Source organism: Bactrocera tryoni, chromosome 2 (assembly GCF_016617805.1).
Source record: "Bactrocera tryoni isolate S06 chromosome 2, CSIRO_BtryS06_freeze2, whole genome shotgun sequence".
NCBI classification, from domain to species: domain Eukaryota; kingdom Metazoa; phylum Arthropoda; class Insecta; order Diptera; family Tephritidae; genus Bactrocera; species Bactrocera tryoni.
Window position 1 is genome coordinate 48,721,393 of NC_052500.1, and position 27,843 is coordinate 48,749,235.

General features: G+C 39.9%; 2 protein-coding genes across 4 annotated transcripts in view; both read left to right on the top strand.

Moving 5' to 3' along the window:
- The window catches only part of LOC120768589 (tyramine beta-hydroxylase), a 72,793-nt gene extending 58,390 nt beyond the window's left edge, over positions 1-14,403 (top strand). The window contains exons 4-9 of the mRNA XM_040095349.1: positions 6,133-6,281; positions 6,342-6,733; positions 6,812-6,978; positions 7,062-7,244; positions 7,304-7,491; positions 13,045-14,403. Coding sequence (XP_039951283.1) covers positions 6,133-6,281; positions 6,342-6,733; positions 6,812-6,978; positions 7,062-7,244; positions 7,304-7,491; positions 13,045-13,345 — 1,380 coding nt within the window. The 3' untranslated portion in view covers positions 13,346-14,403. The remainder of the gene's footprint in view (positions 1-6,132; positions 6,282-6,341; positions 6,734-6,811; positions 6,979-7,061; positions 7,245-7,303; positions 7,492-13,044) is intronic.
- A 4,857-nt stretch (positions 14,404-19,260) lies between these two features.
- On the top strand, positions 19,261-25,633 carry LOC120767390 (protein shuttle craft). Of its 3 annotated transcripts, none has more exons than XM_040093402.1 (7): positions 19,261-19,349; positions 19,491-20,514; positions 20,840-21,913; positions 22,474-24,099; positions 24,161-24,342; positions 24,954-25,305; positions 25,387-25,488. In XM_040093402.1, exons 2-7 carry the CDS (start codon positions 19,999-20,001, stop codon positions 25,486-25,488), a joined length of 3,852 nt encoding a protein of 1,283 aa, XP_039949336.1. In that variant the 5' UTR covers positions 19,261-19,349; positions 19,491-19,998. The 3 variants fall into 3 exon arrangements, with proteins under 3 accessions (XP_039949336.1, XP_039949337.1, XP_039949338.1); XM_040093403.1 differs by having other exon boundaries at positions 19,319-19,401; XM_040093404.1 differs by lacking the exon at positions 19,261-19,349 and having other exon boundaries at positions 19,999-20,514; positions 25,387-25,633.
- The last annotated feature ends 2,210 nt before the right edge of the window (positions 25,634-27,843 follow it).

Here is a 27,843-nt window from a genome sequence, read left to right on the forward strand (position 1 = left end):
TAGTGTTTCCGACGTTTGTTGTTAGTCGGTTAACGCACTTTTAGTGATTTTCAACATAACCTTTGTATGGGAGGTGGGCGTGGTTATTATCCGATTTCTTCCATTTTTGAACTGTATATAGAAATGCCTGAAGGAAACGACTCTAAAGAGTTTGGTTGACATAGCTATAGTAGTTTCCGAGATATGTACAAAAAACTTAGTGGGGGGCGGGGCCATGCCCACTTTCCATTATTCCAAATTACGTCCAAATACGCCCCTCCCTAATGCGATCCTTTGTGCCAAATTTCACTTTAATATCTTTATTTATGGCTCAGTTATGACACTTTATAGGTTTCCGGTTTTCGCCATTTTGTGGGTGTGGCAGTGGACCGATTTTGCCCATCCTCGAACTTAACCAAGTTTCATCATGATATCTCAATTTTTACTCAAGTTACAGCTTGCACGGACGGACGGACGGACAGACATCCGGATTTCAACTCTACTCGTCACCCTGATCAGTTTGGTATATATAACCCTATATCTGACTCTTTTAGTTTTAGGACTTACAAATAACCGTTATGTGAACAAAAGTATAATACTCTCATTAGCAACTTTGTTGCGAGAGTATAAAAAATATTCAGCGGTTTGAATCGAGGCACAGCAAGGTCAACCAGGCGACCAAAACAATTACCTCAAACTATTTTTTAAAGAATAAAAACATTTTATTAAAAAAAAATAGTTAAAAATGTCGAACACTGCGGACTTGATACAAAGGAAAGGCGATCTACGCGTAGACGGGATCTCTTTTGAGAAGAAGCTGCGCGTAGAAGATATTAGATTTGAGGAAATAAATCTAGAAAATAAAGGGAGGAGAGCCGAAGATTATAGGAAGCGCATCGAGCAGCTCAAAATGGAACTTGCATCCAAAGAGATGGAGGTAGGAGTAAGGGCAATAAGCCCAACTGATAAAATGATAGACCTCATAGAGCAGGCAATTGAAAAAAGAACAGAAAAATTTCGATTTTTTATTGCAGAGGCAAAAATAAATCTAAATAACAGAGACGAGACTGAAATCGAAAGATACTAAGAACATCTCAAGAACTATTGGTGTAGCATGGAGAAAAATATCGACGAATTAACAATGAAATATAACAAGTCGTGTAATAATTTCGAAATAGAAAATCTTTCTTTTGAAGTCACTGATACTTTGCGAGTATTGAAAAAACAAAAAGAAATCAACTTAAAAAAAACAATTGAGAAATTGGAATTACCAAAAATAAAATTACAAAAATTCTCAGGCGAATTCCGTGAATGGCAACCATTTAAAGAGCTCTTCGAGGAGTATGTCCATAATAATAAGGACATTAGTGACTCCGAAAGGATGAGCTTTTTAAAATCTTGTCTTCAAAGAGATGCTAGACTAATGGTTAGTAGTTAGTGATAACGAGATCAGGTGCAAATTACAACACTGCTTGGGAATTACTGGCACGCGGGTATGATAACGCGCACAAACAGTTTAATAACTATAACCTTCGAGAAGCATTGCGTTGATGACATATTGAAGAAAGTCAAGCTGCGCGTAGAAGATATACGTTTCGAAAAGCATTGTGTTGATGACATATTGAAGGAACGCAAGCTGCGCGTAGAAGATATATATTTCGTAAAGCATTGTGTTGATGACACAACGGAAGAGCACGACTTAATGGTAGCTAACAACAAGTCGACAACTAAATGCGATCAAAAACTATGTAACCTGGCAAAAATCGAAGAAAACTGAAGAGCAAAAGGAATCTTGGAGAGCTAAAATTTTGGATAATGACTTTAAACAAGGGATTTTATCACCTACGGGAAGAGAAGACTTTAAGATGCCTTTTATTCACCAGGAGAGTCCTCACTTCGGAGGAAGTAGGGAGGCTGGTTATCTTGTTACAGATGCAACAATGGATCTTAACCCGCCTGATGAAGAGCCAAATGAATACAAGACAATTAAAGTCGCTGACGATGGAGGTATGACAGCGGAAGATGCAGTACTCAATCCAAAAGCCAAGAAGAATGAAAGATTTCTCACTCGACAAAAGACTTGTTCATTTCCCCCCACCAGTGGAAAGGTTGACAAAATCTTTGTTGAGTTTAAACAGTATATGAGACTTGAGTTAGTTTTTGGACCGATTTTCACTTTCTTCACCATAAAACTATATTATATCTAATATGTGATTTACTTAATTTTGTTCAGCCATCTTACATATTGACCGATATGTACGGTATATGTAAATCCACCCAGAAGTTTGGCATTAACCAGATTTGATTCATTTTTGGCTGGAAAATATGCTCTGAGTTTCGATCAAATACATATACGATAGAAAGCCAACTTCTTCTTCATCTTTACTTGCATGGACACCGCTAACGCGATTATAGTCGAGTTATCCTTTTCATTGGGGGCGTTTTTCACGTGGCAGGTCCCAAACCCAGCGCACAACGCTGGTTCGCCTTCTCACTTTAGCTCGCCTTCAAACGGATGTTCTTTGGCTACCCGGAGGATACTTGATCTAAGAGCGGAAGTCGTAAGCTGCTTGAGACATATGTAAAAGAATCGTTTCTGGACACTCACTGAATTGTGATCAGAGAACTTTCCTCACTTGCGCGAACTTCTACACATGACTCATCCTCCTATGAAGCCAACTGGATGTTTAAAATTCCTTTTATTCAGGGAAGTATTCATAAGGTTTTCTCCATTTTAGGCAAAGAAGCAAACTGTTATTAAACAAATACGCTCTATGAATTCCTTTAAGATAACTCATATATTGGGTATCAAGTCAACCGGCGTTTCGAAAATCCCTACATATATTAGAAATATGGGTATTAGGGAAAATATTCTCTCCTAATTTCAAAAATATATCTCAAAGTTTTATTCAGAGATAAAGAGATCCCCAACTCTGCTGTCAATGGAAATGTGAGAGCCGCTCACCTACCGAACTTTGACAGTTGGCTGGATTGGGTAGGTTTTGACGTTTTGCAATTGGAATGACTGGAACAACCAGATTGAAATTATACCAAAATATATGTGAACGGAGGAATTTATTGCCGCCGTTCAAGATCAGTTATAAAAAACGTAAAAAAATGAGAATCAAAGATTATGCGAAATTTACAAGTAAATATATTTCATGAAACGTTTTGCAATTTGATGCATAGTACCATTAATTTTCAGTTACCAATGATTAAAAACATTTATTAATTGAGAACTAGCAGGCTTAATTCTCCATATTAAGTATTGAAAGATCAAACGTCAGTTGTTTTGATATACTGTAAAATCATAAAAAAGGATTTAAGTAGTTTCCCCATATATCAAAAGTCCAATATATAATTGGGGTACTCACAACGTGTCATAAAGCATCGTAAAATCATAAATTTGTTAGATTGCATACTAAAAAAGTTTACGCAAATACAACTCTGAACGCTATGTTTTCGGATCGTTATAACTTATAACTTTATGAGACTATGTGAAACCCCTAAATAATTTGCAATCGTAATAAATGTTGGGTGTTTTAATTTCAATGCCTAAAAATTCTTATTTTGTTCGCTCTGGCCTCAATGGAAAATGTTATAAAAAACCCTTATTTTGATTCGCACTGACACTGGAGTAAGTTGGGCATGCCATTATCCCTTGTTTTATGGATATTTTCGTAGAAAAACACCATTAGGCACTGAAGTCTGGTCACTTGATTTTCCTTATTTACAAAGTCATTGTTAAGTGTGTATTTAAGGACAATTCTGCAAAATTGAGCTTTTTAACATAAAACAACTGAATGATCGGTTGTATGAGAACATATGTATGTGATATATCGATCTGGCCGATTCCAACAAATGATCAATAGTACTTCAAAATGTACTTATGTTCTACATTTCATTTGGACATCTCGGTTAGGTTAGATTAAGTGAATCTGTTATGCATAGACCAGTTTTGGCCCTTTGCGATACCAGATGGAGTTCAATTGCTAGGTAGAAGAGAAGTAGTCAATCTTTAGGATGCCTGGGCTTGACGCAAGTTTTAACAGAATCTGCGCACTCACTATCAATAAATCCTCCAGTGTATCATACCGTGAGGACCCCAGATGCAAAATGAAAAAAATTACTTAAAAAGCCGAATATCTCGAGAAGTATTAATGATAGCGATTGTGACCTCGGACAAATATATTTTGCTACAAGTTTGTCATGAACATTTTTTCTGTAGCTCTAGTCATTTACGAGATAAATACAAAAAATGCGAATTTCGTGGAAAAATCGGGTTTAGAGCCCCGTACTACCTCGCCGGTGTGAGTTACGACTTTGTTGCACTGGGCACTTTTGTAGAGTGAACAATTCTGAGAGATACGCATTTAAAGTCAAAGCGATGCCATAAAACACCCCTGATCTGTAGGAATTTAAAGATAAAAAATCACGATTGTAGTGTATTTTCTATGGAAAATGTATACATGCCTTGGTCCAGTCCTTAATGTTAATATTAAGGGCTAAAAATTTCAGGGGATCAATGCGTTGATCAGCGCCCTGAGAATGCTAGGCATTTTCAGTACCAATTGGCAGTGTGGAATAGACACACTAATCACATTGGTCGGGGTCGAGGCCCATATAAAACCTCTATCGTGCTTTGGGTCCGGCACCCTGTTGCAATGCAACTCCACATGCAACAAAGTCAGTGAACGGAAGGACAGACAGTCATCCTGATTACAAGTCTTTTGATCATTTATATACCATATACAGGGTTTGTCCGGAAAGTAATAGGACTGATTTTCTTCCGCCGCGACTGTACTTCGGAGCGTGCGCGCACCGACTGAATTCGGTAGAGGGCATTCCTAGCGGCTGGTCAGCTGTCACCGAGCACCTGGAGAGTCAGGACAAACATTTTTGCGCGACGTGTTTCTGTGAGTAATGCAAGCCGAAAATGCAGCGTTCGTTAGAGCAAAGGTACGTGATTAAATTCTGTGTGAAACTCGGTAAATCTGCGCCAGAGACGTTTGATATGATCAAACAGGCTTACTCAGATCTTGCTTTAGCAGGAAGTGGTGTGTTTCGGTGGCACCAGGCCTGATGAATGAGCAAATCCAAAATGAAAACGATGTTCATTGTCTTTTTTGACGTCAAAGGTATCGTCCACTATGACTTTGTTTCTCCTGGACAAACGGTCAATGCCAAGGTTGACGAAGGAAGTCATCAAGAGACTCAAATTGAAACGTAAAATGTCAGTCGAGTCCGACAAGACATCGTTGCCGATTGGAAGTTGCACCATGACAACGCCCGGCTCACACCGCCTTTCTTGTGAACAACTACCTAAGCAAGGCCGGCATCTCAAGGCTTCTGCAGCCGTCCTACAACCCTACTGCCCAGATGTGGCCCCCCGGACCTTTTTGTGTTTCCTTGCCTAAAAAGGCCGATGAAAGGCAAGCATTTTGATACCACAGAGGGATCCAAGTAGCATGCACCTCAGCTCTCAAGGCTATTCCGGAGAATGCCTTCCGTGTCGCCTTCAATGCTTGAAAATCGCGCTGGCAACACTGCATCGACACAAAAGGAGCCTGTTTTGAAAGTTTTTAAAGAATTGTAAAGATTGGTCCAATAATTTTTTTGTAAATCGACTCAGTTCTATTACTTTTCGGACAAACCCTATATGTATATATAAAGAAGGTAACTCTATATGTATTTCGATAAATTTTAAGTGATACAAACAACAGCTCTTTAGCAACACGTTGCGAGAACATAAAACGAAAGCTTCCAACATATCAAGTATAGTTTATAAAACTTAATTGAAGTCGGTTCTTTTATTTTATTAAAACTGTTAAGAATTAAATCCTCCATATATCTAAAGAAGTTTTCTCTTTGCATAATATATAGTACATATATATATATAATATGCTATAGACAGCAGACCCTTCAATGTAATTCTTAGGTATCATCAATTAGAGATTAATTCATATAAAACTCAATAGAAGTCCATCTATTTTCGAATCTGACACTCAAAGATCAGTCGTTTCAAGGAAGACATTGGCCAATTCTCTTTGAAAAATTACTTTACAAAGCTCCCCGCAATTCAAGCTAACTATACTGATCTACAATTACTAAATATTGCTTAATCTATAATCTAATATCGCACTATCTTTACAGGAGGGTACAATGTACATTATGTGGGCCAGAGGTGAAAGTCGCTTGGCACTGGAAGATTATCAGTTTCCCTTTCCTAATATTTCCTCACATGAATCTGGCATAAAAATGATGCAATTACTTCGCGCAGATAAAATTCTCATACCAGAAACGTAAGTACTTCCTACCCACTTAAAACTTGGTAGATATATTGTTGTTACATTTTCCTTCAGCAATTTGAAAACAATTCAAGTCACACTCGAAAATGTGACCGTACCAACAAAGGAGACAACCTACTGGTGTCACATACAAAAACTGGACGAATCGTTTGCGACGAAACAGCACATAGTGCAATTCGAGCCTCTCATTACCTCTCCAGATTTGGTGCATCATCTGGAAGTTTTTCACTGCGAAACAGATCCACAAGTAGAAATTCCGTTATACAATGGAGACTGTGAGAAAATGCCGGCAGAAGCTAAAGTGTGCTCCAAAGTCATATCACTGTGGGCTATGGGCGCTAGCACGTTCACGTATCCACCAGAAACTGGCTTACCAGTAGGAGGCAAGGACTATAATCCGTTCGTACGCCTAGAAGTGCATTTTAACAATCCCGAATTGAAAGCAGGTACATGTGCTGGAACGAGTTTCACTAGTCTAAATAGCATTTCCTTTTACCAATTCATATATTTCGTATATTTAATAGGTCGCATTGATAGCTCTGGCATGAGAATAAAGTTGGCTTCGAAGCTAAGACAGTTCGATGCGGGCGTAATGGAATTAGGCTTGGAATACACCGATAAGATGGCTATACCACCCGGTCAAGTGGGCTTCCCACTAAGTGGTTATTGCATCGCCGAATGCACTGAAGTGGTGAGTTCTTATCCTCGCTCATAAATTTAGGAATTACCCAAGAATAATTTTTGCTTTTTTAATCATCCCTCCAATCTGTAAAGGCCCTTCCGTCCAGTGGTATTATCATATTTGGTTCTCAACTGCATACACATCTTCGTGGCGTTCGTATTCTGACACGTCATTTTCGCGATAACGAGGAACTACGCGAAGTCAATCGAGATGACTATTACTCGCATCATTTTCAAGAAATGCGCAACCTGCATTATAAACCTCATGTGCTACCGGTAGGATGCTGCTATTTATAATTTTTAAACTATCTAAATTTTCGGTATCCATTTTGTAGGGTGACGCTTTGGTCACGACTTGCTATTATAATACTCTGGGCTATGAGAATGCAACACTGGGCGGTTTTTCAATCAGCGACGAGATGTGTGTGAACTATATTCATTATTATCCGGCTACCAAATTGGAGGTTTGCAAGAGTTCTGTCTCCGAAGACACGCTGGAAAATTATTTCATTTATATGAAAAAGTAAGTCAAATGATTTAAGAAGACTGGATGTGAGTATTTATAAATATAAATAAGCTCAACAGTTTATTTCGAGGTAGTTCTACTTTATAACTACTCATTAAGTGTAACAACCTTCCGATGATGAAAATGGAAAAGGCTATATCTGGCAATCGAAAATTTTACACTGCCTTTCTCCTCCTTCTTTACTCGAGAAGAGTTTAGTTTTTTAGGCTAATATGATCGACCAAACATTTATAATGGATGTTTATTCAAAACTGTTGTGAAGAATATCAGATTTAGGTCGTTGTTGAAACTTTCAGCCATAGGATCACAAATTCCTTTCTGGTCACTCTTAGTTCGCCAAGCAAGAATTTTGCCTCGGAGACCGAGTTTTTCCAAAATCGGTGTTTACAGTTGTCGCAAAATACACTCCTTTTTTAAGCCTCAAAATGAGACCTACTTTGTCTTTACATCGCCCTTGTGCTAATTAAATTTTTACCGAGAACATCGAAAGGATCAAAAAATCCTCTTTTTCGATTAAGGGATACCATACCTAACGCATATTCCAAATTTTGGTCCCTGAAACCTTTTTGATGATAGCCGAGTTAGCAACAGCGCGCCAGTCGTTTTTTCTTGTCGCTACTTGGCGCCAGTTGGAGATTCCCAGCGAAGCCAGGTCCCTCTCCACCTGGTATTTCCAACAGAGTGGAGATCTTTCTCTTCATCTGCTTTCCCCGGCGTGTACTGCGTCGAATAGTCTCAGAGCTGGAGTGTTTTCATCAATTCGGACGACATGACCTAGTCAGCGTAGCCGCTGTCTTTTAATTCGCTGAACTTTGTCAATGTCGTCGTATATCTCATACAGCTCATCGTTCCATCGAATGCGAATGCAGAACTTTTTTCTCGAAAACTCGTCACGTCGACTCATCAAATTTTGTCATTATCCATGCGTCTATACCATACAGCAGGATGGGAATAATGAGTGGCTTATAGAATTTGGTTTTTGTTCGTCGAGAGAGGACTTTACTTCTTAGTTGCCTGAGCAGTCCCAAGTTGCACTTATTGGCAAGAGTTATTCTGCGTTGGATTTCGAGGTCATCATTGTTGCTGCTTCTGTTAATACTGATTCCAAGATAGGCGAAATTATCTACGACTTCGAAGTTATGACTGTCAACAGTGACGTAGGCCAAGTCGCGAGTGTGATGACCGAAACCACGGCCTATGATATGATATGAGCAATCCTGATCCACGCTTAATCTACTTAATGAAGGGCGTAGAAGTTTGAGTAGGTCGTCATGTTTGCTATAATAATTCTATCATGCTATTTGTTGATACGATTTAACGAATGCAATCGATACGCAATGGATGGCTGAACAAATTTCACCCATCTGGTAGATGCCAGCACGATGGTGAAGCGATCTGCGGCTACGGTCAAAATTATTCGCCATAGTCAGGAATAGATAATAACAATTTGATGGCAATTGCAAACTATAAGATGGATGCATAAGAATATCCTTACCAACCTCCCGGAACTTCTGACAAGTTCCACTGGATGTGTACGGCCTGGCGTTATTCTGATTTATCACAATTTCTTTCCATTTAGTTAATGCTGGCCACTTTTGGGGGACTTTTTGTTTCCGACGTACCAATTATTGACAGTACAGGTCTGATTTATGAGTTCGACCGTCAGAGAGCAGGCCATAGTAGTTGATTTCCGCTTTTCAGCATCAGTAACCTTCCGTTCTCCAATGGAAATTCGCCCATGAGGTGTTTTGCGTTAACCGTGTGACCAGCCTTTGACAATCAAACTGATGCTGGTCGGACCTGATGATTTTCATTCTTTTTTAGATATTTTCCACAACAACTCCTTTCGTGGAGTATCTTTGACATACAATTTTTTTCCAACGAAATCGACGAAGCCGGAATAGTGCATGATCTACTCCTGCAGTATCAGGACCATAAACTGTATTCATATTTTCATCCCTTAGCCACTTAGCTCACGTCTTTGAAGTGAAAAACGCCAAAGTATGGGATATTTTCTCTTTGATGTTGCCATCTTTGACGCCTGCTCAAACAATACAGAACCAAACAATCACAAAACTGTCTGAATACGAAAATTAGTATCTTTCTTCTTCTTCTTAATTGGCGTAGACACCGCTTACGCGATTATAGCCGAGTTAACAACAGCGCGCCAGTCGTTTCTTCTTTTCGCTACGTGGCGCCAATTGGATATTCCAAGCGAAGCCAGGTCCTTCTCCACTTGGTCCTTCCAACGGGTGGAGGTCTTCCTCTTCCTCTGCTTCCCCGGCGGGTACTGCGTCGAATACTTTCTGAGCTGGAGTGTTTTCATCCATCCGGACAACATGACCTAGCCAGCGTAGCCGCTGTCTTTTAATTCGCTGAACTATGTCAATGTCGTCGTATATCTCGTACAGCTCATCGTTCCATCGGATGCGATATTCGCCGTGGCCAATGCGCAAAGGACCATAAATCTTTCGCAGAATTTTTCTCTCGAAAACTCGTAACGTCGACTCATCGGTTGCTGTCATCGCCCAAGCCTCTGCACCATATAGCAGGACGGGAATTATGAGCGACTTATAGAGTTTAGCTTTTGTTCGTCGAGCGAGGACTTTACTTTTCAATTGCCTACTCAGTCCGAAGTAGCACCTGTTGGCAAGAGCAATCCTGCGTTGGATTTCCAGGCTGACATTATTAGTGGTGTTAATGCTGGTTCCTAAATAGACGAAATTATCTATAACTTCAAAGTTATGACTGTCAACAGTGACGTGAGAGCCAAGTCGCGAGTGCGACGACTGTTTGTTTGATGACAGGAGCTATTTCGTTTTGCCCTCGTTCACTACCAGACCCATTTTCTGTGCTTCCTTGTCCAGCCTGGAGAAAGCAGAACTAACGGCGCGAGTGTTGAGGCCGATGATATCAATATCGTCGGCATACGCCAGCATTAGTACACTCTTATAGAAGATGGTACCTTCTCTGTTTAGTTCTGCAGCTCGAACTATTTTCTCCAGGAGCAGGTTGAAGAAGTCGCACGATAGGGAGTCGCCTTGTCTGAAACCTCGTTTGGTATCGAACGGCTCGGAGAGGTCCTTCCCGATCCTGACGGAGCTTTTCGTGTTGTTCAACGTCAGTTTACACAGCCGTATTAGTTTTGCGGGGATACCAAATTCAGACATCGCGGCATAAAGGCGGCTCCTTTTCGTGCTGTCGAAAGCAGCTTTGAAATCGACGAAGAGGTGGTGTGTGTCGATTCTCCTTTCACGGGTCTTTTCCAAGATTTGGCGCATGGTGAATATCTGGTCGGTTGTTGATTTTCCAGGTCTGAAGCCACACTGATAAGGTCCAATCAGTTTGTTGACGGTGGGCTTTAATCTTTCACACAATACGCTCGATAGAACCTTATATGCGATGTTGAGGAGGCTAATCCCACGGTAGTTGGCGCAGATTGTGGGGTCTCCTTTTTTATGGATTGGGCATAGCACACTTAAATTCCAATCGTTGGGCATGCTCTCGTCCGACCATATTTTACAAAGAAGCTGATGCATGCTCCCTATTAGTTCTTCGCCGCCGTGTTTGAATAGCTCGGCCGGTAGTCCGTCGGCCCCTGCCGCTTTGTTGTTCTTGAGGCGGGCAATTGCTATTCGAACTTCTTCATGGTCGGGTAATGGAACGTCTGCTCCATCGTCATCGATTGGGGAATCGGGTTCTCCTTCTCCTGGTGTTGTGCGTTCACTGCCATTCAGCAGGCTGGAGAAGTGTTCCCTCCATAATTTAACTATGCTCTGGGCATCAGTGACTAGATCACCTTTGGGGTTCTACAAGAGTATGCTCCGGTCTTGAAACCTTCTGTAAGCCGCCGCATTTTTTCGTAGAATTTTCGAGCATTACCCCTGTCGGCCAGCTTATCAAGCTCTTCGTACCCACGCATTTCGGCCTCTTTCTTCTTCTGTCTGCAAATGCGTCTCGCTTCCCTCTTCAACTCTCGGTATCTGTCCCATCCCGCACGTGTAGTGGTCGATCGTAACGTGGCGAGGTAGGCAGCCTGTTTTCCCTCCGCTGCGACACGGCACTCTTCGTCGTACCAGCTGTTCTTTTGCTCTTTCCGAAAACCAATGGTTTCGGTTGCAGCTGTACGTAAGGAATTTTAAATGCCGTCCCACAGTTCCCTTATACCGAGTTGTTGACTAGTGCTCTCAGAAAGCAGGAGTGCGAGCCGAGTAGAAAATCGTTCGGCTGTCTGTTGTGATTGCAGCTTCTCGACGTCGAACCTTCCTTGTGTTTGTTGGCGTGCGTTTTTGCTGCAAAGAGGCGAGTGCGAGTCTTAGCTGCAACAAGATAGTGGTCCGAGTCGATGTTAGGACCTCGGAGCGCACGCACATCTAAAACACTGGAGACGTGTCTTCCATCTATCACAACATGATCGATCTGGTGGGAAGTTTTTCGATCCGGAGACAGCCAGGTAGCTTGATGAATCTTCTTATGCTGGAATCTAGTATCACAGATAACCATATTTTGGGCCCCGGCGAAGTCAATCAGCCTCAACCTATTTGGGGATGTTTCGTCGTGGAGGCTGAATTTACCGACCGTAGTGCCAAATATACCTTCTTTGCCCACCCTGGCGTTAAAGTCGCCAAGCACGACATCGTGGCGGGGGCATCTCTCATAAGAGCGTTCCAAGCGCTCATAAAAGGCATCTTTGGTCACATCGTCCTTCTCATCCGTCGGAGCGTGGGCGCAGATCAGCGATATGTTGAAGAACCTCGCTTTGATGCGGATTGTGGCTAGACGTTCATTCACCGGAGTGAATGATAGTACTCGGCGACGGAGTCTCTCTCCCACCACGAATCCAACACCAAACTTGCGCTCCTTTATATGGCCACTGTAGTAAATGTCACAAGGACCTACTCGTCTCTGTCCTTGTCCCGTCCATCGCATTTCTTGGACGGCGGTGATGTCAGCCTTTATTTTTGCGAGGACATCAACCAGCTGGGCAGCGGCACCTTCCCAATTAAGGGTCCGGACATTCCAGGTGCATGCCCTCAAATCGTAGTCCTTATTCCGTTTGCCATGGTCGTCATCAAAGGGGGGTCTCTCATCCGAGGCTGTGTTTTCCTTTTCATTGGTATTGTTTTTTACGTGGCGGGTCCCAAGCCCAGCGCACAACCCTATGTAGGGAATGTTTCGCCTTCTCACATTAGCTCACCTTCAAACGGATGTTCTTAGGCTACCCAGAGGATACTTGGTCAAAGACCGGAAGTAGTGAGCTGCTTGAGCCATGTGTAAAAGAATCGTTTCTGGCCACTCCCAAGTGAATGGCGATCAGAGAACTTTCCTCACTTGCGTGAACTTCTACACATGACTCCATCCTCCATTAGTATCTTTACTATTACATATTGTATAACCCAATCTTACTTTTACAATAACAGATACAGATAACTAAACCCATGCATTGGGAAACTAAATGATGATTTCTTATTACTAGACCTAATATTTAAACCACGGAGTGCCTTACTCAGAAACAGTTTCAGTATTTGACTTATATATATTGTGCTTTAGGAAAGAACATCAACGCGGCATAAGACTAAGTGGAGCACGTTCGAAGAATTATCGCAGCATCAAATGGACGGAACCACGTGTGGATCAACTTTACACGATGTACATCCAGGAACCACTCAGCATGCAGTGCAACAAATCGGATGGTTATCGCTACGAGGGCTACAATTGGGAGGGAGCACCAGTGACGCCAGTGGCAATCAAAATACCCATGCACAGCAAACTATGTCCCAACTACAACCCGTTATGGTTGAAACCGCTGGAAAAGGGTGCGTGCGACTTACTGGGCGAATGTATCTATTAAAACTTCAACATGTTGCAGGCGTAACGGCGTTCTTCATAGTTCATACCTATAACATTTGAAAGTTAAATATTTTATGAACGCAAATTTGAGAAAAATGTAAACTTTTAAATACAATGAGCAGTACAGCTGCCGCGCAAAAGCTTTATGGAGTAAACCAGACATTTTAGACTAGTTTGTATTACAACAAAAAAAAACAACTATGAAGATCTTATGCATGTATGTAGATAGCGAAAAGAATGGAATATTTGAGGCGTTAAAAATACATATGTATGTACTCTGAGAAAAAAGAATTTTTTTTTGTAAAAAAATGTCCAAACAACTGAAAAGAGTTACGATCTCCAGATCGTTTTGAAGCAGAAGGAATAGAAAGTGTCTGAAATAAAATATTTTATAGTTGTTACGAAAGATTTGAGTTTTACTAATGATTGCGTTTATTGACAGCAGAATTAACCCTTCAGGAATTAAGCCAGATTTGCTGAATTTATGCTGAATACAAACAAAAAAGTAATTGATTCTTAAGCACGCTTCCATAGAACGTTCCAAACACTAGATTCCAGCCAGGTGATCGAGGTGACCATAAAAATATTTTGGCATTGTTACATGGTTGCAAACAACCGATGCACAAGAGATTTAGAAAACGTAAATGCATACATACAAACATATATTTATGTACTTAAAACTGCAATTCATATTTACCGTTAATGTCATGCGGCAAGTAGAAGTGCACTCAGTATTATTATGAAACCCAAACAGCATTGCATGTAAGATTTAAATCATACCATGCACAAAACTAACTGTATATGTAGCTATGTAAAATCACCAATGACAAATATACATATATATTTTATGTATTGTACATACCAGATATATACACATACATATACATGCACTAGGAACATAAATATTTTAGACGTATATAAGATGTGATAATAATATTGTATACCTAAATGCATATATATATATATAAATAATATACACTTACATACATACAACCATTAAAGTGAAGCGAAATGTAAGTAAATGAATTACAATTTAGTATTAAATGGATCACCATACCAGCAGCAACATTTCTTGTTTTATTTCAATAAAAAATGACACCAAAGCTATCGCAGCTCCACAAAAAAAACCTTTGTTGTCCTGGGTATCATCGCAAATTTATATGCTTTTAAATGTCCAGATTCTTCTTCTTCGTTTCTGGCGTAGACACCGCTTACGCTGTTATAGCCGAGTTAACAACAGACATTTCTTTTTTTCGCAAGTTGGCGCTCCAAGCGAAGCCAGGTTCTTCTCCGCCTGGTATATCCAACGGAGTGGAGACCTTCCTCTTCTTCTTCCGGCGGGTACTGCGTAGAATACTTTCAGAAAAGGGGGGTTTTTCGTCCATTCGGACGACATGACCTAGCCAGCGTAGCCGCTGTCTTTTAATTCGCTGAACTATGTCAATGTCGTCGTATATCTCAAACAGCTCAACGTTCCACCGAATGCGATATTCACCGAATGTGGCCAATGCGCAAAGAACAATAAATCTTGCGCAGAGCCTTTCTCTCGAAAACTCGTAACATCGACTCATCAAAATCATCATCCATACCTCTGCACCATATAGCAGGACAGGGATAATGAGTGACTTAAAGAGTTGGTTTCTGTTCGTCGAGAAAGGACTTCTCCATTTCCTACTCAGGCTGACATTGTTGTTGGTGTTGATGGAACTAAGTGGTTCCAAGATAGACAATTATCTACGATTTCAAAGTTATGACTGTCAACAGTGACGTGAGATCCAAGTCGCGAGTTCGACGACTGTCTGTTTGATGACAGGAGATATTTTGTCTTACCCTCGTTCACTACCAACCCCATCTGCTTCGCTTGCCCATCCAGTCTGGAGAAAGAAGAACTAACGGCACGGATGTGGAGGCCAACAATATCAATATCATCGGCGTACGCCAACAGTTGTACACTCTTTTAGAAGATTATACCTACTTGATAAAGCTCTGTAGCTCGAATTATTTTCTTCAGCAGTGAATTGAAGAAGTTGCACGATAGGGAGTCGTCTTGTCTGAAACCTCGTTTGGTTTCGAACGGCTCGGTGAGGTCCTTCCCGATCCTGACGGAGCTTTTGGTATTGCTCAACGTTAGTTTACAAAGCCGTATTTGTTTTGCGGGGTTACCAAAATAAGACATAGCGGCATAAAGGCAGCTCCTTTAGCTTCCAAGATTTGGCGCATGTGAATATCTGGTCAGTCCTGGAACCACACTGATAAGGTCCAATCAGTTTGTTAAAGGTGGGCTTTAATCTTTCACACAATACGCTTGATAGAACCTTATAAGCGATGTTGAGGAGGCTAATCCCGCGGTAGTTGGCGTAGATTGTGGGGTCTCCCTTTTTGTGGATTGGGCAAAGCATATTTAAATTCCAATCGTTGAACATGCTTTCGTCCGACCATATTTTACAAAGAAGCTGATGCATGCTCCTTATCAGTTCTTCGCCGCCGTATTTGAATAGTTTGGCTGGCAAATCATAGAACACTGCCGCTTTGTTGTTCTTCAAACGGATAATTGCTATTCGAACTTCTTCGTGGTCGGTCAATGGAACTTCTGCTCCATCGTCATCGATTGGGGAATCGGGTTCGCCATCTCCAGGTGCTATGCTTTCACTGCCATTCAGCAGGTTGGAAGAAGTTTTCTCACAAGAGTATGCTCCGTTCTTGAAACCTTCTGTTAGTCGCCGCATATTTTCGTAGAATTTTCGTGCATTGCCCTTGTCGGCCAGCTTGCCAAGCTCTTCGTACTCACGCATTTCGGCTTCTGTCTTGTTTTGTCTGTAAATGCGTCTCGTTTTCCTCTTCATCTCTCGGTATCTGTCCTATTCCGCACGTGTTGTTATCAATTGTAATGTTGTGAGGTAGGCAGTCTGCTTTCTCTTCACTGCGACACGGCACTCCTCATCGTACCAGCTGTTCTTATACATTTTCCGAAAACCAATTCATCGAGTAGAAAATCGTTCGGCTGTCCGTTGTGATTGAAGCTTTTCGATGTCGTTGCGTTCTTTGCTGCACAGAGGCGGGTGCGTATCTTGGCTGCAACAAAAGAGTTTTCTGAGTCGATGTTAGGATCTCGGAGCGTACGTGGTTCTAAATCATTGGAGACGTGTCATCCGAGCTCTTAAACGGATTATCTCAAAGTGGACCCATCAAGGCTACCTCTTTCTTAACGATCCTGAGATCCACATGAGTTCGTTATTGGATCTCACTCAAAGTTGTCACATTGCCCGAGGTGCTCGACTCGGACGCAGAAACAGAGATTGAGTATGGTAGTTCAAGGAATACATTTATCGAATTTCATCAAAATACAGACAGCCAATCGGAATTCAATTAATCTTATTGTGATCATTTATATGGTATATATAATCGTAATCGTCATATATTTTGGTATCCAAAGTGTTCACATTACGTACTTGCGAATCAAGTATCTTAAACCCACTGACCCCTCAATCTAAAACCTACTTATATAGTGTAATATGAACCTCAGCAACTCTGACGAATGAAACAAACTCCAATCGAGTGAATGGGAGATTGTTCGGAGACAATTTCTATCGGGCCCGAAATTCCTCGGACGGCCATGAGCTCTGCAACGATTTGTAATGGATATAATATTCCCCGGGTACCGGCTTGCTCCGTCGGGCACTCCGTCATACCCGAATTTCAGAAAGCGAAATAAATAAACAGTTAGTGGGTGGATATTCAATTAACGCAATTTGCTGTAAACTTGCTGAGTAAAAATTAAGAGGAAATGTATCGGGTGATTTTTTAAGAGCTTGATAACTTTTTTTTAAAAAAAAAACGCATAAAATTTGCAAAATCTCATCGGTTCTTTATTTGAAACGTTAGATTGGTTCATGACATTTACTTTTTGAAGATAATTTCATTTAAATGTTGACCGCGGCTGCGTCTTAGGTGGTCCATTCGGAAAGTCCAATTTTGGGCAACTTTTTCGAGCATTTCGGCCGGAATAGCCCGAATTTCTTCGGAAATGTTGTCTTCCAAAGCTGGAATAGTTGCTGGCTTATTTCTGTAGACTTTAGACTATTTTAGACTGACGTAGCCCCACAAAAAATAGTCTAAAGGCGTTAAATCGCATGATCTTGGTGGCCAACTTACGGGTCCATTTCTTGAGATGAATTGTTCTCCGAAGTTTTCCCTCAAAATGGCCATAGAATCGCGAGCTGTGTGGCATGTAGCGCCATCTTGTTGAAACCACATGTCAACCAAGTTCAGTTCTTCCATTTTTGGCAACAAAAAGTTTGTTAGCATCGAACGATAGCGATCGCCATTCACCGTAACGAAACCCAATTGCTGCGAACGGCGACGAATCGACATTTCACGGTCTTCAGCCACACTCTCAGAAACAGACGCAATATTCTCTTCTGTACGCACTGTACGCATTCGTGTGGTTGGTTTAATGTCCAATAAAGTAAACTGAGTGCGAAACTTGGTCACAATCGCATTAATTGTTTGCTCACTTGGTCGATTATGTAGACCATAAATCGGACGTAAAGCGCGAAACACATTTCGAACCGAACACTGATTTTGGTAATAAAATTCAATGATTTGCAAGCGTTGCTCGTTAGTAAGTCTATTCATGATGAAATGTCAAAGCATACTGAGCATCTTTCTCTTTGACACCATGTCTGAAATCCCACGTGATCTGTCAAATACTAATGCATGAAAATCCTAACCTCAAAAAAATCACCCGATATATCCGACGCGAGCTTGTAACCATAGCCTTAGCATGGATAAAATGATACGAAACTCTCGCGTTGGCTCTCATTTTTCTCTCAAGCGCGTTTCCTAGTTGTTTGACAGCGGGATGCCATAAATAAACCGCTATAATTAATTGACAAAATCAGAGTGCAATGAAATTTCGTTGAACTGTGCGAACATATTTTGATATAATAAAATAAATCGAAATTCCAAAAATATAGAAATGTGTGGTCGTAATATATATCTAATATGTATATGTAAATATTTAAGTTATAGCATATAAGTACATACATATATGTATGTATTGAATACATTTCTCTTGAATATGTGATGTTTTTTATGAATTGTTTTGTTTTCCTGTTTATTTATTATTTTAAATTGTTACATTAATTATAAAAAATATATTTACTTATCTACTTATTAGTACTAGCATACCAATTGTGATATTTTTTATGAATTGTTTTTGTTTCTCATGTTTATTAATACAGTAGTGTGAAAATTGCAAAATACCCAAAAGTTATTTCTAAAATACCCAATCTAATATTTTTCAGCAGTGGATTCATTGGCAAATGTTATAAAAAATGTGAGTTTTGACAGCTCTCTCGAATCAAAGAGTTTCTTATCATCTTATCCATGGCCTTAGTTCGTTTGCCACTACTGTACAGAGTTACAAATAACATATATCTCCTTGCTTTTATATTGCCAATACAATAAAGACAACACCAAAACACATAATATGTATATTAATAATTGATTTTTTTTTTAATTTTGATAATTAATTGTTTATACATAATATTATACACTTATTTGAAATGAAAGCCCGCATTTTATTTCACCTCTTGCGAAACATTACGATTTTATTCAGTCGTATCGATAAATTTGAATTGGCACAGGGTGATCTATAGGTACGTGAGAATTTGCTAGAGAAAAATTGTTTCAACAGCCATCCCACAACTCTTACTAAGTATCCGTGCTTAGTTTCCAAATTAAAAACCAGATTTCCTATCATTTCATGAAAAAATTTACGCTTAGTTCCGTTATCATCAAAGCCAGAAACGTATAATACGTATTATACGTTCTCTGATCAAAGCACATCGAATGCTAAAGAATCACTCTTGCAACCCTGTTATCGGCCATATTCTCATTTCTCTTTCGTTTGGTCTGGCATTTTCGAAGTTAATCTTCGAAGTCCATTGCGAAACTTCCATTTACCTGATTTGTGAAATTGTTAGCAGAACATCAAAGATTCGGTAATTACGTGCGAAAATTTCATAGCTTAATTGCATTTAAACAACGGAAAATGTAAATTTATTGGACTATCGACATTCGACTTACGTGCAGTGCAAGTTTAAACTAACATTTTGGGTGCATTTTTGGTCTTCTAATTACAGACGACAACCAAGGCTTCGCGTGCGTGACACGACGTGGAATTTTTTAGTTCCTTTTAATTTTTTGGAAATTATTTTCGCCAGTGAGGGCAGAATTCATGTAAAAAGTACCTGATACTGAGCACAAAAGCGGGTTTTGTGGCCAATTTTGGCCGGAGGGATAACAGCAAACGCCGCGTGTACTGAGTATACGGATCTTTGGGAATAGTAGGCGGCGACGGGGAACCGTATAGATAAGTGATTTAGGTATTGGCAATCGTAGTATACGCGCAGATAGAGAAACTACGCAAGAGAAGAAATCAAAAGCAGACGTGAAAGTGACGAAGCATTAGAAGTACAACAAGACGTTACAAGAGGGGTCCAGGCTAAGTTAGTAAAAGAAAACTTGAAAGTACAGAAGAAAAAGCGTCTAGTGCCGTTTTGTTTTTGTAATTCTAACAAGCCAAACTACAAGGCAGTGTTAGCCTATTGTAACGCTAAAAACGTGGTTTTGGTGATTGAATATTTGGATATGTCGGCAAATCCACAACCGCCCATATCTCAAATTTGGCAAGGAGGTTTTGGAAGTGGTTTAAGTGCTTTAATAACAAATGGTACTGACCAACAACACCAAACGCAGAGAAGTACCCAGCAAAATAGTAATAATTTTCAAAACTCTACAACAATGAATAGAAACAATAACAACATTGCACAAGTCAGTGAAGCTTCAGAAGGAACAAATAATAATTATGTTAATTTTACCCAGTTCATCATGCAGCACAATTTTTTGGGTAACAACAATGGTTTTGGACTCTCTGGAGATGGGGGAGGTGGTGAAAGTATAAACCAAGCTAACGTCAATGAAAATGGTGCAGTTGGTAGTGCAACAAATACAGCTGCCTCGCAAGTTAACGGAGGCGGTGGTGTTCACGATCAAATTGAGGCCACTAATGATTATTTTAATTTTGTCGATGCAATGAATCATAAAGCAAGTAATGATTCTGCTGGGGATAAGCAGATTCCGGAGCACATGCCACAGCAAGCAAATGTAAGTAAAAATCTGTGTATTGTACATAGCAAAATTGTTTGTTAGCAAACAAATAACGTTCCTAATAGAAATATAAGTGGTAAAAACTTTAACAAAGAACAAACTCAATATTTTGGTTATTTTGTGTTTATGTATATAACATTCAAAACTTTTAAACATATAAACAATTCTCAACATCGGTATGAGTCATCTTTATTTCCTTCAAAGCTAACTGAATTAGATAAAATACAATTTGAAATCAATTTTAATTTTGAACTGCTTTGTAATTGATAGTGTTAAATGTTCTTTTCCGCCGTTATTCTAATCTAACTTTGTTTTACTTTAGCTTTATTCCAACAGCCTGTTTTCCCCATTCAACAATTTTAGTAGCCTCTATTCAAGCGGCAGTCAAAATGCCAACGGCGGTTACAACACATACAATGATACAAATACAAGTGTTGGTTATTTTGACAATGTTTACACACCCTTTGGCAATGCCGGTGGCTATTATATGAATCCTTTTGCTACTGGTTTCGATTTTAGTGCTTCGAACTTGCAAGCTTCAGCACCTGAATTTGTGCCACGATTTAATAATCTCAGTTTGAATGAAGAAAATCGAGAGCATAACAAGCAAAACGATTATGAAACAGCTAGTAACGTCACTAGGGTTGATCAAAATAATTTTCAAATCGGCGAGCAGAAAGTACAAGGCATAGCAAATAATGATAATAATCTTTTGAATGGTGTTAACAGCGGCGCAGTTTCCGCTGTAGCGGGTGATGGTAGTGGTGTTGACAAAAAAACTGCAACAAACAACAATACAACAACGAACGGAGGAAACGTTGACACCGCAACAGCCATTACTTCAAAGGCTGCACAACGACAAGAGAACGTTAGCACAAAAAGTGATATTGGTCAAGGAATTTATGGCACCAAGAGCCAAAATAATGGCGGCCACGTAACAGTTCATCCCAACATGTTTAATCCTAATGTAACTGGTACAATATCATCAAGCGGTGGCGGCGCTGTATCGCGTTATACCGGGACGACAAATAAGCAACAATCATCGGGCGGCAGTGTCTCGAGAGGTTCGTCATCAAATGGTTTTTCCCGTAATCGTAATGACTATTCCGGTTCACCACACAACCAAGAACGTAATGGTAATGGCAGCGGTGGTGGCAACAAGCACAATGACATCATAGATAAGTCGGAGAAACCTTCAGCTCGCGCTGAGCGTGAGCGTGAACGCGATCGAGATGCTCGTCGTTATCAGAACGGGCGTCGCTCTGTTGACTACCATCGCAGCAATAAGCGTCGCGATGATTGGAATCGTAATCGCGATCGTATAAATGGTTTTCGTGTGGAAGAGAAATACTCAACAGATAATGGCAAAGATAGCCCATTACCTTCACCAGAAAAGGTAAACATTTGTTAATTAACAACTAACATAATTTTTCCCTTTTGATTACAAAACGAAAAACGAATTATCAAAAAAACAACTTCGCTTGCATAGAAACTAGAATAACCTTCACAAATAAAAAAAGTTTTTCTACAAGAATTAAATTTGATCGATCAGTTTGTCAGCTATATGGCAAAGTGGCCGATCTGAAAAATTGGTACTGATGGTGTAGTAGTGTGGGGGAGGGATTTTTTCCAAATTATGTGAACATCCGTGTCAATACAAAAATTTTAATGTTTTATTTTCATCGTTCAGTTTGTATGTCCGCTATACGCTATAGCTAATATTGGCGGTTACGTCAAACAAACAGATGCTTGTGAATAAAAGTACGTGTGCACACTTTCAGAACGATATCTCAAAAACTCTTCACTCTGCTAATGTGTAATAATAAATGTTTATATTAATCATTTAACGGGATCGTATTAAACTACATATATACCCTGCCCAGAGTATAAATAAATTTTACATTTATTTAGTATTTCTTGTCTTTGTCTTTTGACTAAATATTCTCAATTTTTCAGAAGTCTTCACCGAAGAAAGTCTACCCGGAGAATGAGAAACTATCGCAGCGTGAAAAACTCATACGCGACATTGAGACGAGACGTTTGGAGTGTTTGGTTTGCGTTGAACCCATCAAAGCTCATCATGGCGTCTGGTCGTGCAATAATTGTTATCACATACTCCATTTGCAGTGTATCATTAAGTGGGCTTCGTCATCGAAATCGGAGGATGGCTGGCGTTGCCCTGCATGTCAGAATGTAGTCAAGGATGTGCCACGTGACTATTACTGTTTCTGTGGTAAGGTGAAAAATCCACCATATACGCGTCATGACATTGCTCATACATGTGGAGACACCTGTGGACGCATTGAAGGTTGTACGCACGCTTGTACACTTCTTTGTCATCCCGGGCCATGTCCTCCGTGTCAAGCTACAGTGAAGCGTGAGTGTGGTTGCGGCAAGACAACCAAAACAATGCAGTGCTGTCTCAAAGATCCAATTGAGTGCGAATCCATTTGTGGTAAGCAATTGAACTGTGAAGTGCACAAATGCCCGGCTAAGTGTCACGATGGCAAGTGCGCTCCATGCGCTGAGAAGGTTGATCAACAGTGCCACTGCACTAAACAGGAGCGTCAAGTTGCGTGCACACGCGACTCCCATGATAAGCACAACTACTCTTGCGGCAAACAATGTGGCAAGGATTTGGTCTGTGGCAATCACAAGTGCAAGGATTGCTGTCATCCCGGCGAGTGCCGCACATGCAAGCTTAGCCCTGAAGTGGTTACCTCGTGTCCTTGCGGCAAAATGCCCATAGTCAATGGTCAGCGAAAGTCCTGTTTGGACCCAATACCAGTATGTGAGGGCGTATGCGGCAAGACTTTACGCTGTGGCAAGCCAGCACATCCTCATCATTGCACGAGCAAATGTCATCTGGGTAATTGTCCACCATGCAACAAACAGACCGCCGTCAAGTGCCGCTGCGGTCACATGGATCAGCTAATTAAGTGCCGTCAACTATCGACACGCGCCGACGATGCACGTTGCAAGAAGCGCTGCGTAAAGAAACGCTCGTGTGGTAAGCACAAATGCAACCAGGAATGCTGTATCGACATCGATCACATCTGCCCAATGCCTTGCAACTATACGCTATCGTGCGGCAAACACAAATGCGATCAACCCTGCCACCGCGGCAACTGTCCGCCTTGTTATCGTAGCTCCTTCGAGGAGCTGTACTGTGAATGTGGTGCCGAAGTCATCTATCCGCCAGTGCCTTGCGGCACCAAGAAGCCAGCCTGCAAGCGCCCTTGCTCACGCACGCATCCTTGTCAGCATCCACCACAGCACAACTGTCACTCAGCTGCCAATTGCCCACCGTGCATGATGTTCACCACCAAATGGTGCTTTGGTCAGCATGAGCAACGCAAGACCATTCCGTGCTCGCAAGAGAGTTTCAGTTGTGGCTTGGCATGTGGCAAGGCGTTGCCATGTGGTCGCCACAAGTGCATCAAAACATGCCACGAGGGTGCATGCCAGGCTGCCGGCGAGGTGTGTAAACAACATTGTACCAAGTTGCGTACCACTTGTGGCCACAAATGCATGTCGCCTTGTCACGATGGTGATTGCCCGGATACACCGTGCAAGGAAATGGTAAGTGTGGTTAGTAAAATATTAAAGCACATTTCTATAACTTTCTTTGTCCTTTATATAGGTTGAAGTCCAATGTGAATGCGGGAATCGTAAGCAGATGCGTTTATGCCACGATTTGGCACGTGAATTTAGTCGCATTGCCACTGCCCAACTGGCCTCGTCAATGGCCGAAATGCAGCGCGGCAATTACATGGAACTGAGCGAAATACTCGCTCCCGTTAAAATCAATAAGACAAATAAAACGTAAGTGAATGAAAGTTCAACTAGGGGTCATGTGAATTATTGAGCTAATTGATTTATGTACAAATAGTTAAGGTTCACTGAGAGGGGGAGTGAAAAGAGGATGTATTCCATGACTTCTTGAAATCTGCATGAAAGCTTGCTGACATTCGATAACAGACAAAATAGTTGCTGTTATTGGCTCGGTCGTCAAGCAAGGTCTTTGGCAACGAAACCAAAGATCTCGAGGTCAAATTTTTAAATTAAAAATAAACAAATTGTTCTGCGGTCCGGTATTTTCTCCCTACTCCTGCTAAGTTTTTCTACTTAGAAACTCTGAACTGAGCAGTAAAAATTATTTGTTAATCATCTTAAAGTTTATTTAACCGAAATACCGATGATAAATAACTCAAAAGTAATCGCTCTAGCTTTTGACATCTGCACTCAATAATGTTAGGTAACATTAAAGTAAAATGTGTATAAAACTTAAAATTTTTAATCTTAAATCGCAGTAGAAAATTTAATATCCAAGTTTTGTATAAAAAAATTTACAACCCTGGTTTTGATGTACAAATATTTGTATTACAATATCTTATTTATGTATTTTCTTTCATTTTCTATATTTTCAAACACAGCCTGGATTGCAATGAAGAGTGCCGCTTGCTCGAACGCAATCGTCGCCTAGCTATTGGCCTGCAAATCCGCAACCCCGATGTGCCGCAGAAATTACAAACCAAATATTCTGATTTCATACGCAATTTTGCTAAACGTGACCCCACTTTGGTCAAGTCCATACATGATGCTCTAACCACGTTGGTGAAGCTCGCCAAGGAAAGCAAGCAGAAATCACGTAGTCATTCGTTCCCAACAATGAATCGAGAGAAGCGGCAGCTGGTGCATGAAATGTGCGAAATGTTCGGCGTCGAATCGGTTGCCTACGACGCAGAACCCAATCGCAATGTTGTAGCTACTGCCTACAAAGACAGGGTGAGTGTGATGATTAATATTTATTATTTTTTATGATTGAAGTGAACTAAAATTTCAACAATTTTTTTTTCACCCGTTCAGTCCTGGTTGCCGGCCACCAGCATTATGGAGGTTATGCAGCGCGAATCCGGTCAGCGTCGTGTGCCGGTACCGAGCAACAATGCCTGGGGCATTAAGAGATAGAATTTTTTCCTATTAACAAATGTGTAGTGAATGCGTATGCAACAAGTGTAACGTTGAATAAATCGTTTGAATGTATGCTGAAATACACTAAACAAATACAAAATATAAAAAATAAACATACAACATACAGAGAAAATAAAGCAAACACTAAAAATTAGACATTTATCTAAAACAAAAAAAAAACATTGAAAACATAAATATTCTATTCTAAAATTACAACATAAAAATTTAAACGAAAACAAAAAATGCTGCACTAAACATACAAATTGCAAAATACCACTTTAAATTGTTTATACATTAAAGTTAAAAAAAAAATTGAAAAAAACAAAAAGAAATAATTTACAATTAAATGTATGTCTATCTAATTTGCTCGTAATATATTTCCAAAGAAAAAAAAAAAACAAAATATTTTTTGAACTACTATCGTACCTCCTAATTTTTTGCGCTACTGTCTGGCAACTATCTCATCTTTAATTTTGCTTCTATAAACTTTCATATGGATATCTTATAATTTTCTCTTTATTTACAATAATATCAGTAATTTGATTTTGAGTATAATCACTACTTTTATTTACGAGACAATACTACATTACAAAATACATACATATACATTAAATACATAAAATACGGTGGAAGTAGAATGTGAGTTAATAAAAAATTCTTCAGCGAAATACTTGTGAAAGATTTGTACACAAAACAAAACAAAAAGAAATAAATATGAGTAAATTGTGAATGAATCGGCCGTATGAATCCATAATATATTCCTGAATGTAATGAGAAATCAAATTGAATAAAGTTGTTTATTAATATGTATGAATTGCGAACATAATAAAAAAAATGCGTTTTATTTTTGCATTCTCCATATCGTGGAGTTAAGTTTACAGCTTTAGACGAGAGATTTGGCCATCGTCAGTGTTACATTATAGAATAATAACATTGAATTATTATTACTTTTTTTTAAATCCCAAACATTTTTATGTAAAAACATTTTAAATCCCTAATACCAGATAAAAAAAAAAAATAATCCCAAATACCGGATTATTAACACAAATATCGAAATGAAAAAACGTTAACGTTGGTTGCACTCTTCACCAATACAAAATATTCCTTACCGTTGGTGTGGACAATAATTCTTGCCCAATTTCGTGGGGATAGCTTTTTGAATGCAAAAGTTGTCTATACAAGCATTTCATTTTGATCGAACCTTTTGTGTGGCAGTTATATGCTATAGTGGTTCGACATCAGCGGTTCCGGCAAATGAGCAGAGGACCTTGCAGAGAAAATAATGTGTGCAAATTTCATATCGATATCTCAAAAACTGAGGGACTAGTCCGCGTATATACAGACAGACATGGCTAAATGGCCTTATAGGATCTTCGTTCTGGGTGTTACAAACTTTGTGGCAAACATAATATATCCTGTTCAGAGCAGGGCTGTAGAGGGAAATCCGGGGCCCGGGTATGATTGAAGTGAATTGTTGGTAAAAGCAATCTAGAAAATTTTATTGGCTGCGCACGGGGCCCCCTGACAACTCCAAGCCCGGGATGGTTACCCTGATCTTTCACATCTCTTCTTCACTGGTTCCGGTGGTAGTAGAGAGTAGACAAGCTGTTATGGTCTTTCAGTGTTATTCTTTTAAGGGTGGCTAGTTTCATATTGGGAGCTTTAATCTTTGCTTAATGCTTGGCCAAACTTTTTTACTGTCTGAGACATGAACATTTATATTGTCCATCAATTCGTATGATCTGCAAGTAGTACGTCGTCTCAAAACATACATTTTTATAAGTGAGTTTGTCGATGAAAGAGATATTATTCCCTGCCAAGGTTCTTCCGTTATATAGAAAACTTGTCTTTTGATGTAAGAAAACAGTTTTTTTCAAATTCTCTTCCGCGTATGACAGCAATACATTTGGAGTATCTCAACGTACTTTATCGCCTCTATTTCACATTGAATGCGATGAATACAGACAAACTTGGAATCGAACCCAGCTCGTTTTTGCCACTACAGGTACTTTCTACCAATCTGGATCAAATCTATTTATTTTTCTTTCATTGCTGAATCACCTCACCTAATCGAGGTGAACTGTTTTTTCGTTATGCAGTGGAACAGAAAATGGATGGTTATTTGTTGACAACCTAACGTCCTATCAACCCGGTCTCTTCGAAGAGTTTGTGTCGTTTTCACTAATGGAAATTGCAATAAGGAATATTAAATTTGCTTTATTTTTTATTAATTTGCAAAGTAGAAAATCAAATGGGATAAAATTTATAAAACCGAGTCATTCTTAAGTAAATTTCTCACTGAAAGATCAATGCCATATGTAGTGTATGTGTAATACTTCAGGAATAATGAAA

Excerpts from the sequence above, each read along its gene's own strand:
- LOC120767390 (XM_040093402.1), top strand. The coding sequence starts at position 19,999 with ATGTCGGCAAATCCACAACCGCCCATATCTCAAATTTGGCAAGGAGGT. Across the intron at positions 24,100-24,160 it reads ATACACCGTGCAAGGAAATG|GTTGAAGTCCAATGTGAATG; the intron begins GTAAGTGTGGTT and ends TCCTTTATATAG. Across the intron at positions 25,306-25,386 it reads CTACTGCCTACAAAGACAGG|TCCTGGTTGCCGGCCACCAG; the intron begins GTGAGTGTGATG and ends TCACCCGTTCAG.